This window comes from Schistocerca americana, chromosome 3, assembly GCF_021461395.2.
Source record: "Schistocerca americana isolate TAMUIC-IGC-003095 chromosome 3, iqSchAmer2.1, whole genome shotgun sequence".
NCBI classification, from domain to species: Eukaryota; Metazoa; Arthropoda; class Insecta; order Orthoptera; family Acrididae; genus Schistocerca; species Schistocerca americana.
In genome coordinates, this window is record NC_060121.1 from 776,757,223 (window position 1) to 776,773,293 (window position 16,071).

The following is a 16,071-nucleotide window of genomic DNA, read 5'->3' on the forward strand; positions in this document are numbered from 1 at the left end:
TTTATATTTTCATCTATTATTACTCCCAAACTCTCTGCTGAGGGGGAGAAGTTAATATTTGTTCCATTTAGGGTAAGAGATGGTACTGATTCCCGATGTTTTGGGCTAATGTGCCTAGAGTGACCAACAAGTACCGCTTGGGTTTTAAATGGGTTTAGTTTTAGTCCTATGTCCTGTGCCCATTTTGATAGTGCATCGAGGTCAGCACTGAAATTTGCAATAGCTTTCTTAAGATTGCTTGGTTTCGCACTTAGATACAACTGAAGGTCATCAGCATACATGTGATATTTGCAATAGGTCATAAAGGAACCATGAGTGAGACGGCAGACGTCAAAACGGTAATGGAATTCTTGGCATACCCGTCCCAGCATGGCATCGTCGACTGTGGCAGTGGCTTCCCGTGTTCTCTCCCGGAGCTCTGCTACATCACGTGGTAGAGGCGCTACATACACCAGATCTTTAATGTGTCCCCACAGAAAAAAGTCACACGGAGTGATATCTGGTGATCGGGGAGTCCCGCACCTGAACTCGCCATGTTTGCGACTAGCGCTCGTAGTGAAACTGCGTGCTTATGGAATATCGTCTCAGTTATGTGGCTGGATTTGCGATTTCTTGTCAGAGAGGTCACAGTTCGTACTAATTGACGGAAGGCCATCGAGTGAAAACTTCGGTTAGACGATAAATCAGTCTAATCTAAAAGCCGTAAATTCAACTAAATACCTAGGTATTACAATTACGAACAACTTAAATTGGAAAGAACACATAGAAAATGTTGTGGGGATGGCTAAGCATTGGCTGCGCTTTATTGGCAGGACGCTTAGAAAATGTAACAGACCTACTAAGGAGACTGCCTACACTACGCTTGTCCGTCCTCTTTTAGAATACTGCTGCGCGGTGTGGGATCCTTACCAGATAGGACTGACGGAGTGCATCGAAAAAGTTGAAAGAAAGGCAGCACGTTTTGTATTATCGCGAAATATGGCACGGAGTGTCACAGAAATGATACAGGATCTGAGCTGGAAGTCATTAAAAGAAAGACGTTTTTCGTTGCGACGGAATCTTCTCACGAAATTCCAATCACCAACTTTCTCCTCCGAATGCGAAAATATTTTGTTGACACCGACCTACATAGGGAGGAACGATCACCACGATAAAATAAGGGAAATCAGAGCTCGTACGGAAAGATATAGGTGTTCATTCTTTCTGCGCGCTATACGAGATTGGAATAATAGAGAATTGTGAAGGTGGTTCGATGAACCCTCTGCCAGGCACTTAAATGTGATTTGCAGAGTATCCATGTAGATGTAGATATAGACCGCCGCTGCCCACCTCAGGCACACAGAGTAAACAGCTCGGAATAGCGATGAAACTCAAGGTGTGGATCTGGCCCAGAAGACACACACCTCTCGCCGACCTTACCGGCAGCAAAAAATGGCTCTGAGCACTATGGGACTTAACATCTATGGTCATCAGTCCCCTAGAACTTAGAACTACTTAAACCTAACCAACCTAAGGACAGCACACAACACCCAGTCATCACGAGGCAGAGAAAATCCCTGACCCCGCCGGGAATCGAACCCGGGAACCCGGGCGTGGGAAGCGAGAACGCTACCGCACGACCACGAGCTGCGGACTTACCGGCAGCAGGCGGAAGTAACCAAACACGGCGATGTAGGTGAATGGTCTCAGTAACGAAGCCTGCTATAGCAAACGCAGCATCAGAAACATAACAAATGTTATGTTATGTGGGGGGGGGGGGGGGGGGGGGGGTGAGAAAGGAAAGCAAAGTGAAGGAACTGATGATATCTGCTCCATCCGGAATTAATGTGGGATCGGCGGAGACGAATGAAAATGTGTGCCGGACCTGGACTCGAAACCAGGATCTCTACTGCTTACTAGGCAGAAGCGTTAACCACTGCACCATCCGGACACAGCGTTTATCGCAAATGCATAGAGTGTCTCAGCACGCTCCCCGGCCAAACCACATTCCCACCTAGCGCAACCTATCCCCAGTCCCCGTCCATGCTTTTCATGCTCGCTAATTTTAGATTCCCGCTGTAGCTCGAACAATACTGTGTATCCGCACTTAAGGTTGTGTATTCATCAATTACATGCATGTGTGAAAATCTAGAATTAGTGAGCTTGGAGGACACGAACGGGGACTGTGATTAGATGGGAATGTGTTTCGGCCAGGGAGTGTGTTGAGATTGTCCGCGTATTTGCGATAACCACTGTATCCGGATGGCGCAGTGGTTAACGCATCTACCTAACAAGCAGGAGATCCTGGGTTCGAGTCCCGGTTTGGCACACATTTTCACTCGTCGTCGCCGATTCTGCATAAAGTCCCAATACAGCTGACATCATCAGTTCCTTCCCTTTCCTTCGCTTTCTCCCCCCCCCCCCCCCCCCCTCCGTCTTAAATTTTCATAATATGAATCACAGCTGCGGATTCCGCGTGGAGTCTGTCCGAAAGAAAAGAAAAAATTGCACTCGTGTTAATAATAAATGTTATTGACAATGTCATTCAGAATACGCGACAAAACAATGATACCGATACCCGGCAGCTCTTAACGGACACATTTCATTCTCTTTTTGCCTAAATTGTGAAGCCTATACAGGGTGGTCCATTGATCGTGACCGGGCCAAATATCTCACGAAATAAGCGTTAAACGAAAGAACTACAACGAACGAAACTTGTGTAGGTTGAAGGGGGAAGCCAGATGGCGCTATGGTTGGCCCGCTAGATGGCGCTGCCATAGGTCAAACGGATATCAACTGCGTTTTTTAAAAATAGGAACCCCCATTTTTTATTACATATTCGTGTAGTACGTAAAGAAATATGAATGTTTCAATTGGACCACTTTTTTCGCTTTGTGATACAAGGCGCTGTAATAGTCACAAACATATGGCTCACAATTTTAGACGAACAGTTGGTAACAGGTAGGTTTTTTAAATTAAAATACAGAAAGTAGGTACGTTTGAACATTTTATTTCGATTTTTCCAATGTGATACATGTACCTTTGTGAACTTATCATTTCTGAGAACGTGTGCTGTTACAGCGTGATTACCTGTCAATACCACATTAATGCAATAAATGCTCAAAATGATGTCCGTCAACCTCAATGCATTTGGCAATACGTGTAACGACATTCCTCTCAACAGCAAGTAGTTCACCTTCCCTAATGTTCGCACATGCAGTGACAATGCGCTGACGCATGTTGTCAAGCGTTGTCGGTGGATCACGACAGCAAATATTCTTCAACTTTCCCCACAGAACGAAACCCGGGGGCGTCAGACCCGGTAAATGTGCGGGCCGTGGTATGGTGCTTCGACGACCAATCCACCTGTCATGAAATATGCTATTCAATACCTCTTTAACCACACGCGAGCTATTTGCTGGACATCCACCATGTTGGAAGTACATCGCCATACTGTCATGCAGTGAAACATCTTGTAGTAACATCGGTAGAACATTACGTAGGAAATCAGCATACATTGCGCCATTTAGATTGCCATCGATAAAATGGGGGACAATTATCCTTCCTCCCATAATGCCGCACCATACGTTAATCCTCCAAGGTCGCTCATGTTCCACTTGTCGCAGCCATCGTGGATTTTCCGTTGCCCAATAGTGCATATTATGCCGGTTTACGTTACCGCTGTTGGTCAATGACGCTTCATAGCTAAACAGAACGCGTGCAAAAAAATCTGTCATCGTCCCGTAATTTATCTTGTGCCCAGTGGCAGAACTGTGCACGACGTTCAAAGTCGTCGCCATGCAATTCCTGGTGCATAGAAATATGGTACGGGTTCAATCGATGTTGATGTAGCATTCTCAACAACGATGTTTTTGAGATTCCCGATTCTCGCGCAATTAGTCTGCTATTGATGTGCGGATTAACCGCGACAGCTGGTAAAACACATACTTGGGCATCATCATTTGTTGCAGGTCGTGGTTGACGTTTCACATGTGGCTGAACACTTCCTGTTTCCTTAAATAACGTAACTATCCGGCGAACGGTCCGGACACTTGGATGATGTCGTCCAGGATACCGAGCAGCATATATAGCACACGCCCGTTGGGCATTTTGATCACAATAGCCATACATTAACACGATATCGACCTTTTCCGCAATTGGTAAACGGTCCATTTTAACACGGGTAATGTACCACGAAGCAAATACCGTCCGCACTAGCGGAATGTTACGTGATACCACGTACTTATACGTTTGTGACTATTACAGCGCCATCTATCAAAAAGTGAAAAAAGTGGCCCAACTAAAACATTCATATTTCTTTACGTACTACACAAATATGTAATAGAAAATGGGGGTTCCCATTTTAAGCAACGTAGTTGATATCCGTTTGACCTATGGCAGCGCCATCTAGCCGGCCAACCATAGCGCCATCTGGTTTCCCCCTTCAAGCTAGACGAGTTTCGTTCTTTGTAGTTTTTTCGTTTGATGCTTATTTCGTGAGATATTTGGCCCGGTCACTATCAATGGACCACCCTGTATAATTACTGCAGTGGAACACATGATCAGCTAACTTCAACAGAGAAAGCTTCCGACGAGAAAGAGTCACAATTCAGGTGGGTATAGTTCTGTTATGCGAAAAATGGTTCACGTTTCCATCGAGTGTTCGCTTTAAAAATTACTTCATCGTAAGGAAGGACCGTCTTGATGAGAAAGGCGACATCAGTCTATCCGCTCAGTCACACACAACATCTAATTAGCTGCTGTGCAAATACAATTTGCTCTCAAAACCTTTACAACTGTCTCCACATTATAGTACTGCTGAAGACTACTGGAGAAATTTAATAATTCAGCTTCGGCCTCCCTTTATAATAGATGGACCCTTGAATTCTCACAGTGCAGCATGGGGGAGGGAGACATGACGGACAGGAAAGGCAGGGCTTTGGTGGATGCTGTAGAATACAATGACCTGGTGATACTCAACGATGGAACTGCTACTGTGGTATCTTCCACAGGCATCCTGCAACAGATGTCACGCTTTGTACCACACGTTTTACTAACCTCTGTAATTGGCATGTTAAACCATACTCGGCCCGCATCTCGTGGTCGTGCGGTAGCGTTCTCGCTTCCCACGCCCGGGTTCCCGGGTTCGATTCCCGGCGGGGTCAGGGATTTTCCCTGCCTCGTGATGGCTGGGTGTTGTGTGATGTCCTTAGGTTAGTTAGGCTTAAGTAGTTCTAAGTTCTAGGGGACTGATGACCATAGATGTTAAGTCACATAGTGCTTAGAGCCATTTGAACCAGCCAAACCAGACTCAGTGGGATAGGATTATCTCCAAATCGAGTTCTACATTAACATAACGTTAATACTAAACAAATATGTTACGTCAATAGTAAGTGCCAGATTGTGGAAGTCAACTGAGAGAAATATAAGGACACATTTTGACAGAAACTTTATATCATGCATCATGACTTACAGGAACAAGAGGTGTACCAAATTTTAACCAACGCAATGTAAGTTGTAGCGAAAGTCAGAATTCAACAGAAAAAAAAGTTCTGTTACGATGTAACGTTCCCCGCTGCTGGGATCGTGAATGCTCTAGACCAGCTGCAGAATGTAGACTTGCTTTGACGAACTGTCGTCAGAATTCTGTCTTGGAGAACTTCGTGGAAATGAGAAGAATAAATGCGCGCGTATTAAGCAATTCCTCAAAAAATGCACAATTCGACTAAATTTTGTTGCTTACTCAATAAAGCAGTCAGTATAACAAGCATCTGGAATAAAACAAAGGCTTTCAGTAACAGCCCACTTCCTGGATAGAGGGATTTATCGATACTCTCGCTCCTCCCACGGTCCCATTACAAAATGATTCACCTGCTGTTGAAGATCATCCTGCTTCGTCCCCTCTCTAAAGAAGAACTAAATGATGCTATTAAATCATCGACTGACAGCTGCCCTGGGACTGATTTCATTCATTATTTTATATTTACGAAACCCCCCAAAGAACCGAAAGATTTGTTCTTGTTCATTTTAAATCAGTACTGTATGCAACAAGACCTCGTGGAAACGTGGAAGACCCAATTATAATTCCAGTTTTGAAAAGTGGGAAAGATCCAAATACGGTCTCTAGCTATCGACCGATCGCGTTGTTTCGTGTAGCAAAAACGTTGGAGCGAATGGTAAAAGGAGAATGGAACACTGGCTCGAAAATAGGAGTTTGATGCCTCGAAGTCAATATAGATTCAGAAAAGGCAAAGAGACTTTGGACAATCGGTCGTCGCCACTTTCCTTGAGTTACAACCACGTTCAGATACCGGTTGTCATGAACAAGCTGGTAGACTTCGGAATTCCTTCGAGTATTGTATATAGTATCATTACCATGGCTGCTCAAAGAACAGTCTATGTCAAATTCAAAGGAAACATGTTCGGTCCTTTTCTTCCTCCCAGGACTTGCCACAGGATACAATTTTAAACCCGCTCTTGTATACTCCGTATACTCATGATTTAGAATGAACCATCAGTCCCCCCCACTAAAACATTACAGCATGAAGGCGATGTACTCACATGTGTTTATTCATCTGCCGATTCGTATCTTCATGCCAAAAATCCATTACTAACAGAACACTTCGATGAGTCGCTGTCTATCAACGGGCTGGAAATCTAGACTGAGAAACTGGTGAGCGTCCCTCTTTACAAATCGAGCGCTGCTCGCATTGACGGCCACGCTCCATGTGGAAAGTATACTTTCCAGATAAAATTTCGTGCTCCGTTCATAGGAGTGACATTTCATTCACCGTCAAGCGGGCCACGTTACATTCGATCCTCTATGACTCACAAGGGAACATTCCCAAATGTAGATAAACGATGCTGATGAAACTTGGCGAGTGTGTAGAGGGAGCAAAATAATCCAATATGTATTGCTTTTGTTTGTACCCAATTTCAATTTTAAGGGGTAAAGCACCCTCTGAAAGGTAATTTGGCATTTTTGGTGTAGAAAATATCTTCGAAACAATATATAAAAAATATTTTTCATATAAAAGCTACTACGAAATCAACGTTCTTGAAAAATGTGTAATCGACCTTTGTAATAATCTGAAATTTTGCAAATACTCCACCACCATTGATTAATTTAGAAAAATGAAAATTTTTACTACAACATAAATTAAAGAACCGTTTAAGCCACATACATTCATGTGTAATAAAGCTGATTTCTGAAACACCATTTTTGGAAAGTAAGCTACTCACAATGTGCTGTCAGAATATATTCAACATACCCAATTAAAATATTCAAACATTCATTATTATCCTAATTATTTATTTCACTTATATTTTTTATGTTTTAAATTATTTTACGTTTTATATTCACGTCTTTCTTTGTTGTTTTAATTTACCATTTCACATATGTGCATTTTGTCAATTAATAATAATCCGCTCACTATTATAACAGAAAATCCAACCAATAATGATAATCTGTAACGAAAAGAAGGTCTTTCAATACTGAAAGCTGTACACTTTCTATGGATGTACCTGTGCCGTCAAGCCTTTTGGAATCACCAGATGTGATCAGATATGGGTTTTGTACATACTACCCGCCCTTTCGTAGTTTAAAAGAATCTAATGGTGAATTTGGACCGAGAATTCGAAAATCTCATTCTGAAGGCCCAAATGTTGTAGGAACAGCATCGAAAAAACAAACGTCTGACCAGGTCAAAAGATATTTTTCTTTCCCAGTGAGGGAGAAAAGTCTGTATTATTATTAGATTCTTGAGGTGGTCGATGGGAAAAAAACCATTTAGAGCATCGTGCCTGAGGACAGGGAACTTATTCATCTGGCTCAACGGGACAACCGCTGCAGTGGGAAAAAAAAGCTGCAGTCACTAGTACATAATCAGTTCTCTTCGTCAACGTTTATCAATGTACTGAAATAAGGTTGATACAAATCAGGATATTTAGAGGATCACCCACGACAATTTGAAATCCTGCTGAATTTTGTTTTATACTGTGTTCTCCATTGTGAATATTAGGTGAAGAAATTACGTTCATTTTGTGCACATGGTGTAAAAAACATGTTATGTTTTAAGCATTTCTTCACAAATCATCGGTATTATAATGAGTTTGTGTCATAATAATGTGTTACTTCTTATTTTCAATTAACAGAGTACACGTATGTGAAACGACAAATTAAAAAAAATATCGAACGCAAAACAGATAATAATACCTTTAAACATAAAAGAAATATAAGTAAAATAAATAATTTGGAATAATGGTGAGTTTTTAGATATTTTAGTTCCACAGGAGGAGTATACTGCACGTGCTTTTCTATGTGCTCAGATCCAAGTCAATTAAGTCTTCAACCTACGTAGAAGTGCTTCAGTTTTTACGGCGGAGACTGGCAATTTTGGAAGCAATTAAATATGTATTTTCAACTTACTTATTAAAGACATTTATTTTGTCCGACTTCCAGAATTTTCTTAAGAATATTACATATCGGATGTTGTACTGGAATATGTTCGCAGTAAACGGAGAGCGGTGTGGGTGGATTCCAACTCTGACATCCACTATAATGAGGAAGATGACGTTTTAGTGAAGCAAGCCGCATCTATAGGAACTATTCTCGATATGAAATTGCCATATACAAAGTCCTTACGTGAAGCAAGAGCCATCGAAAGTAGCAATGGTAAGAAATGTGGAATGCGTCCCAATAAACGAAAGGTGGATATTATGCGGCATTACAACTTCAGATTCCGAAAAGACCATGGTTCACGACGGATTCATATGGATCGATCGACGATTTCCACCATCATTCGACTCCGTTTTAACCATGCCTCTTTTCATTTCCATCTATATAGAATAAACATTTACAGTTCCCCTGCATGTGAGTGTCATAGTGTGTCTGAAGATGATTTAAACCACATCTTGTTTTCGTGTTCCAAATCTGACTGAACGATCGAAATTTTTTAAGACTTTGATGGGAACGGGTTACCTTCTTCCCCAATCAGCTCCTTTTTTTTTCACCAAACACATTCGCCTTAATAAAGTAACTGTTAAATACTTAAAGAGTACAAGGAAAAATTTGTAGGTTTTAATGTTTATGTTTCAATTTTTCTATCTTGTTTATGATTAAATCACAAAATTAGTGTGAATTAATCAGTATAAAATATTTAATTTAGTTATAAATCTATTTGTTAAAAAACTCTGGTGATCAGACTGGTGACAGCCTGAGATTTTATATTTGTAAATAAGTACTTACGTATCCTAATCGTACAATTATGTATACTATGTTATCATGTGTTTTGGATGGCTAAATAAACTCTGGAAGCGAAATAAGTAAAAAAAATTCCCCACTCCTTTTATCACGCTACGTTACAAGCAACGACTACGGGCTGTTTGACAAGGTTGTCTCGACCCTACCACGGGGCGCGTATTAAATAGGCGGCGAGACAGTGCGCAGACACTCCCGGAATGCGATAATTTTCCATTAATGCGGAAATTAGTAACATATATGTGGTGTATGTTCTTTCAGATATGTCCTAAAGAACAGAAGCCATTTTGATCCGCCGGCCGGGGTGGCCGAGCGGTTCTAGGCACTACAGTCTGGAGCCGAGCGACCGCTGCGGTCGCAGGTTCGAATCCTACCTCGGGCACGGATGTGTGTGATGTCCTTAGGTTAGTTAGGTTTAAGTAGTTCTAAGTTCTAGGGGACTGATGACCTCAGAAGTTAAGTCCCATATATTTTATGGGACTTAACTTATATATAGGGTGTTACAAAAAGGTACGGCCAAACTTTCAGGAAATATTCCTCACACACAAAGAAAGAAAATGTTATGTGGACATGCGTCCGGAAAGGCTTACTTTCCATGTTAGAGCTCATTTTATTACTTCTCTTCAAATCACATTAATCATGGAATGGAAACACACAGCAACAGAACGCACCAGCGTGGCTTCAAACACTTTGTTACAGGAAATGTTCAAAATGTCCTCCCTTAGCGAGGATACATGCATCCACCCTCCGTCGCTTGGAATCCCTGATGCGCTGATGCAGCCCTGGAGAATGGCGTATTGTATCACAGCCGTCCACAATACGGAGTCTCTACATTTGGTACCGGGGTTGCGTAGACAAGAGCTTTCAAATGCCCCCATAAACGAAAGTCAAGAGGGTTGAGGTCATGAGAGCTTGGAGGCAATGGAATTGGTCCGCCTCTACCAATCCATCGGTCACCGAATCTGTTGTCGAGAAGCGTACGAACACTTCGACTGAAATGTGCAGGAGCTCTATCGGGCATGAACCACATGTTGTGTCGTGCTTGTAAAGGCACATGTTCTAGTAGCACAGGTGGAGTATCCCGTATGAAATCATGATAACGTGCTCCATTGAGCGTAGGTGGAAGAACATGGGGCCCAACCAAAACATCACCAACAATGCCTGCCCAAACGTTCACAGAAAATCTGTGTTGATGACGTGATTGCACAATTCAACATTACCTTCCTTCAATTGGGCCAACTGGCGGTGAATCGAGGAAGTACAGTACATACTGACGAAACTAAAATGAGCTCTAACATGGAAGTTAAGCGTTTCCGGACACATGTCCACATAACATCTTTTCTTTATTTGTGTGTGAGGAATGTTTCCTGAAAGTATGGCCGTACCTTTTTGTAACACCCTGTATATATATCCGAAAGAACAGACACCACATATATATAATTAAGGAGAAGACGGCCAATGATCTCTTCAGTGCGGACGCGCACCAGGCCCGAACTCTTACGGGAATCCTCGAAATGCAGCGAGTAATGAGGACAATGGGCAAGTGGCACTACATTATTAGTGTGTTGACAAGCTGAGAATTTGGGTCTGACGGGAGGAATACTAGGATAGTCCGTGCAGGTGCTCTGACCACTGTGCTCGGATGGCTTAGTGGTCAGAGCATCTGCCTATTGAGCAGGAGATCTGCTTCGAATTCCCGTCCGGCACAAATTTTCAACGTTCCCCATTCATTTAAATGAATGCTCACTTGCACCCAACGTCTGCAATTCCTTTGTGTCTTAAGAAATTAGTAGTTAATATAACTAACACATGAAACACACATGAACAGAATCTACGTAAATCAATGCGCACTGCTGGGGAGGAAACTGGTTCTCAGTCGTCCCGTGCGATAGTTGTAGAGTTCTGAGAAAGACCACTTCCCTCACCAAAAGTGCTGCTCGATCTGCAGTTTACAGACAGACTAAGTTCCCTTCTCCACAATTGCAGGTGTAATTGGTGCCCGATTCTCCAGTCATTTTCTCTGCAGTCGTCTCTTTCGCCAGTCAGTCACCGAATTAATGTTCGATACGTAGCTCGGTGTGCATGTGGTTCCGGAACACTGTGCTACGAAGCAGTTGATACCTTACCTCATACTACTTTCAACTAATGTACTAATGTTTCAGAACTGTTAACCTGGCACATTCTTTAAATAATACGTAAAGCTACTTGTACGTTTACGAAATTGTGAGAGGAAACGCCATCAAGCACGCTACCGGCTATTGTACAGTGTAGTAAGGTACCTTGGACACTTACCTCTTTCAGGTAACGGAACTACCTTGGAAGCGATTGAGCGCAGGACAGCAATCACGACGGGACCCAGTCCGGCAATCCCAGCTCCTGTAAAATGCAAAAAACATAATGCACTGAGTCATTTGTTCGTTGAGCTCAGTAGATGCCATCTCGCAGTGTTTTCAATGCGCTACGCTCCCAGCACACAGCTTACCACTGTTTCTGAGAACCACTCCAGTAATTTCTGAACAATGCAAGTAAGCATCGACTACGCACTTATACTGCAGTCTATGAAAAACGCAACATAACAACATCAATGACATCGACCAGTGATCTAAAATAGCACAATATTCAAAATCTGAAGCTGCTATATACTACGATAAGAGCCATTATATGCACAAGGTGACATGGAATCAAGGAAACTTTCAGAGTGTTTCCCCAGTGTAAAAATTATTTACATTGTCCTTATACCTGCAGTAGCAAAATGTTCTAAATATGCGCAGTATGACGCCCTCTTTTTTCTGTGGATAGAGTACAGCTTGTATGTGGGAAATTGTTCAAGTGTTAAGGATCGCTTCTGTGGTATCATCCAGAGACAGTGGTGTCACAGTAAAGTCGGCAACGCTAATCGATAGCACAGACGTTAGCGATGCCTCACTGCATTCTACAGCTACCAATGGGAGGAACTCCAGAAGCCCACGCCTCCTGCTCAGTATAGCAGCGCCCTCACACTGAGGTCAACGTAGCGTCGAGCAGGCAAGAGCTCACCCCAGCTCGTGAACTCAGCTACAACAGTCGACATCATAATGTAGGACAGTGTCAGCTGTTAAAGTTTCAGGCGATGAAATGTACTTTCGTAAAAGCTGCGTTTTGTGCTGCAAGAGAACAGTATGTTACTCAGTGCATCAAGTGATGCTTTAATAGTCGATGATAGTTGTAAATTATCAAGCAATTCTATGGTAAAGAACTGTGTCAAAATTGAGTAAATCTTTTATTCATTTATGTAATGAAGTGAACTAATGTTTCATGTCTTCTAGTTTGATGAGCTTTCTCCCAGAGCAATCAAAGAAACCACAGTTATGGCTGGATGATAGTAGTTGCGCCAACTCACAACATCCTGTCTAGATCACATATTAGCCCTCTACAGCCCTGTAGTTTCGCAGTTGCGAGGGCTACATATTTATTATGTCGGAAAATGAATTACAGAAACACAAATTAGTATTCCAAGGTCCAAATGTTTGGGATCCCCGCATTAGAGTAAAGAGTGGAATTCGGTTATCAGAAAGGTGTGCGGACATTTGCCACGATTTTACCTGCTCCGAAGGGTTGGGTCCCTTGTCTCCCCCTCCACCTCCTCCTCCTATATTATGTTTACAGCTGTTCTCATTTCGAATTCTTGAATATTTACTTCGTCTTCTTTGGTGAAGGAATTTCGGAAAACTGCATTTAGTAACACCGCTTTAGTGGCACTGTCATCAGTAACATTACCGTCGCTGTCGCGCAGTAAAGGTACTTACTGAGCGTTTCCGCTGGTTTACTTAACATAGGACCAGAATCTCTTTGGATTTTGCGACACATTTCTAGAGAGAGTTTAGTTGTGGACACTATTAAATGCATCTCGCATTGAAATCCGCAGCAAATTTCGAGCCTCAGTAAAACTTCGCCAATCTTGGAGATTCTGCGTTCGTCTAAAGTATACGTACCTTTTACGGTGTTCCAGCAGCAGCTTTCTGTCGTGTTTTGTGTACCATAGGGGATCAGGTCCGTCTCTTATTAATTTATTTGGTATGAATCTCTCGAGTGATGTTGATAATATTTTTTTGAAGGCGTGCCACATAAGGTCTTCACTTACATACTGTGGAAGGATTGGAGACTGTCTCATAGAAAGACGTCAAGAAATTTTAGCTGCTTTTATAAATAGATATATTTCGCGTGTAGTTTTGGTGAACTTCTTTGATACGGTATTGACCCTCGCTACGACTGTGTGTTCACTAATCCCTGTATCCGTCGTGATTCTCAGGATTATTTGTGGCTAAGAGGTCAAGTGTGTTTTCGTAACCATTTACAGTTTGAATGGCCTCGTGAACTAATTGTTCAAAATAATTTTAAAAAGACGCATTTAGAACAATTACGGAAGTTGTTTTCTATCTACAATAGGGTCTGAAAATGTATTTTTGTCAACATACGAAAGGTTGACTGAAGTCACTGCCAACTATAATTGTATGAATAGGGTTCCTATTTGTGATGAGACTCAAGTTTTCTTTGAACTGCTCAGAAACTGTTTTATCTGAGACCGGGGGACGGTAAAAGGAGCCAGTTATTAATTTATTCCGGTTGTCGAATATAACCTCTGTCCATAGTAAGTCACAGGAACTACCTGCTTCAATGTCGCTTGTGAGCTGGAACACACATTACATTATTTTTCCTTGAGTTGTGCTTCTTGTTTCTGTTGTACTTCAGATCATTACAATTACGGCTTTTCCCTGCAAAACCTAGGATGCTCTCTCTGTGACCCTGTAAATACCAGAGATAGACAATGTAGAACAACAACGTACGTTACAAGCATAGCATTCTGTATTACTTCATTTCCTTATTTCTAACATTTTAAAATTCTTTAGATGACATGTCAATCATAGATGTTCTTATCTCTATTTAGTGAACCTATTTTCAGTCATGTTTTTCAACATTGTCCCGCTACACTTTATTAACTAATGTTTCGCCGCAAGGGATATCGGATGTCAGAGAGTAAATTAATATGGAGTATATCGTTCTTCTTTTCAAACATTCACATACCCATGTCTTCGTTCCTTATTGTTTTTGGGCATGCAGTTGTAGTAATTAAAGTAGGCACAAATGCAGTGATGAAAAATAAATGATTAGCGTACATTCACATTCTCTTTACATCGTTCCTTTTTTGTTGCTCCCATGGCGATGGACTGTTTCTATTGCAGTCAGTAAGCGTGAAAGGAAGCTACCGTACAGACAGAGGGATCTATACTTATACTTGGCAGAACTGATTACATATTGGCATAATCGTCGGTATTGCTTTCGTTTCCCAAAAATTATAAATATTTCGATTTCGGAAAAGAAGCTCTGTATTTCGCCAAGATGTCGAAGAAGGAGGTCCCTTACGTACTGGTTGTGTCGAGTAAGATGTGGAGACGGCGGTTTGAAAGCCGACAGTAGAAGTTCGAGGAAGGGTGTCCCTTACCTGAGGGATCGCTACTGAAGCTACCTGGCGAAGGGGCAAGTGTGGCAAATGTCCGGCGTGGCAAATGTCCGGCGCGGCAAATGTCCGGCATTTATCAGAAAACATCTTCCACCATGACAGCGTGTGTGTGTGTGGGCAGGTTAGGGGGCGCTTAGCGATGAGGTTATGAGTCCTTCCCCCGGCTAAACATGACATGGAATTCGTTAACCTTAGAGGTAAAAATGCATCGGAAAGTATACTAGATTTGCATCCTGTATGCCTCCAAAACTGCCTGAATAGACGTAGGAAGGCCCGGCGGTACCGACCGACTACCGTTGCATCCTCAGCCAACTGGCGTCATAGGATGTGGATATGCAGGGGCATGGGATTACGACACCGTCCTCCCGGCGATTCTCAGTTCGCGTGACCTGGAGCCACTGCTGCTCATTCACGTAGCTTCTCAAGCGGCATCACGAGACTGAGCACACCCCAGTAGGTTAACACTGCACCGCAGCTCTGACAGTTAGCCACCCAATTACCAACCAAACCCCATGGTGCTTAACTTTGGTAATCTGACAGGAACCAGAGTATCCACCACGACATGGCCATTGACGTACATCCCCAAACCATCTACAAATTCAAGCATGTCTTCTTCCTTCTACACTATAGAAACACTATAAGTAAAATTTCGTTATTTGATGTGCTTCATGGAGTTACAGTTTTAATGGCCAGCACTCCATAATGGTTTTAGTTTCTCTATGTCACAGAAAGTCTGCAGAATAGTTAATTGCTACATACGCTTCTGGGCATTTGATGCCCTCCTTAAGTTGGCTATTATAAGCGGTCCACTCGCATTAATTTGAGAACGACCTATGTTCGACGTGAACTAGCAATAAACATTCACAGACAATTGGTGGCAGAGAGAGAGAGAGAGAGAGAGAGAGAGAGAGAGAGAGAGAGAGAGAGAGAGAGGGAGAGAGATAGAGAGACAGACAGACAGAGACAGAAAGAAAGAGAGAGAGAGAGAGAGCCTTGGGGAGATGTGGGAAACGATGCAGCCGCTGTCATAACGTAGAAATGGAGAGATTTATGTGACATACGAAAGGGCATGATCATAGTCTTTTGGGTCAAGGATGGAAGCATTTCCGAAAGGGCTAAGTTTGTAAACTGTTGGCATGCTGCCATGGTTAAAGCACAACGTGCTTGGCAAAATGGAGCTATCCAAAACCGTCGCCGAGACAACTGGAGTGGACCACGGGCCAGGGATGACAGGGATGGACGACGGCTGTGTAGATGTATACGAGCGAATAGATGTCCAACTGTTGAGTAACTGACCGCCCAAATAAACCAAGAGGCTACCAACGGTGTTTCCTCA

The 16,071-nt window shown here is 42.5% G+C and overlaps 1 protein-coding gene and 1 non-coding gene across 2 annotated transcripts in view; one reads left to right on the forward strand and one right to left on the reverse strand.

Annotated features, from left to right (window-relative positions):
* LOC124606656 (proton-coupled folate transporter) overlaps positions 1-16,071 on the reverse strand; it is a 329,568-nt gene that overhangs the window by 15,843 nt on the left and 297,654 nt on the right. The window contains exon 8 of the mRNA XM_047138661.1: positions 11,531-11,614. Coding sequence (XP_046994617.1) covers positions 11,531-11,614 — 84 coding nt within the window. The remainder of the gene's footprint in view (positions 1-11,530; positions 11,615-16,071) is intronic.
* Positions 2,236-2,309, forward strand: Trnav-aac. Its single transcript has one exon. It is a non-coding gene; the product is annotated as a tRNA-Val (tRNA).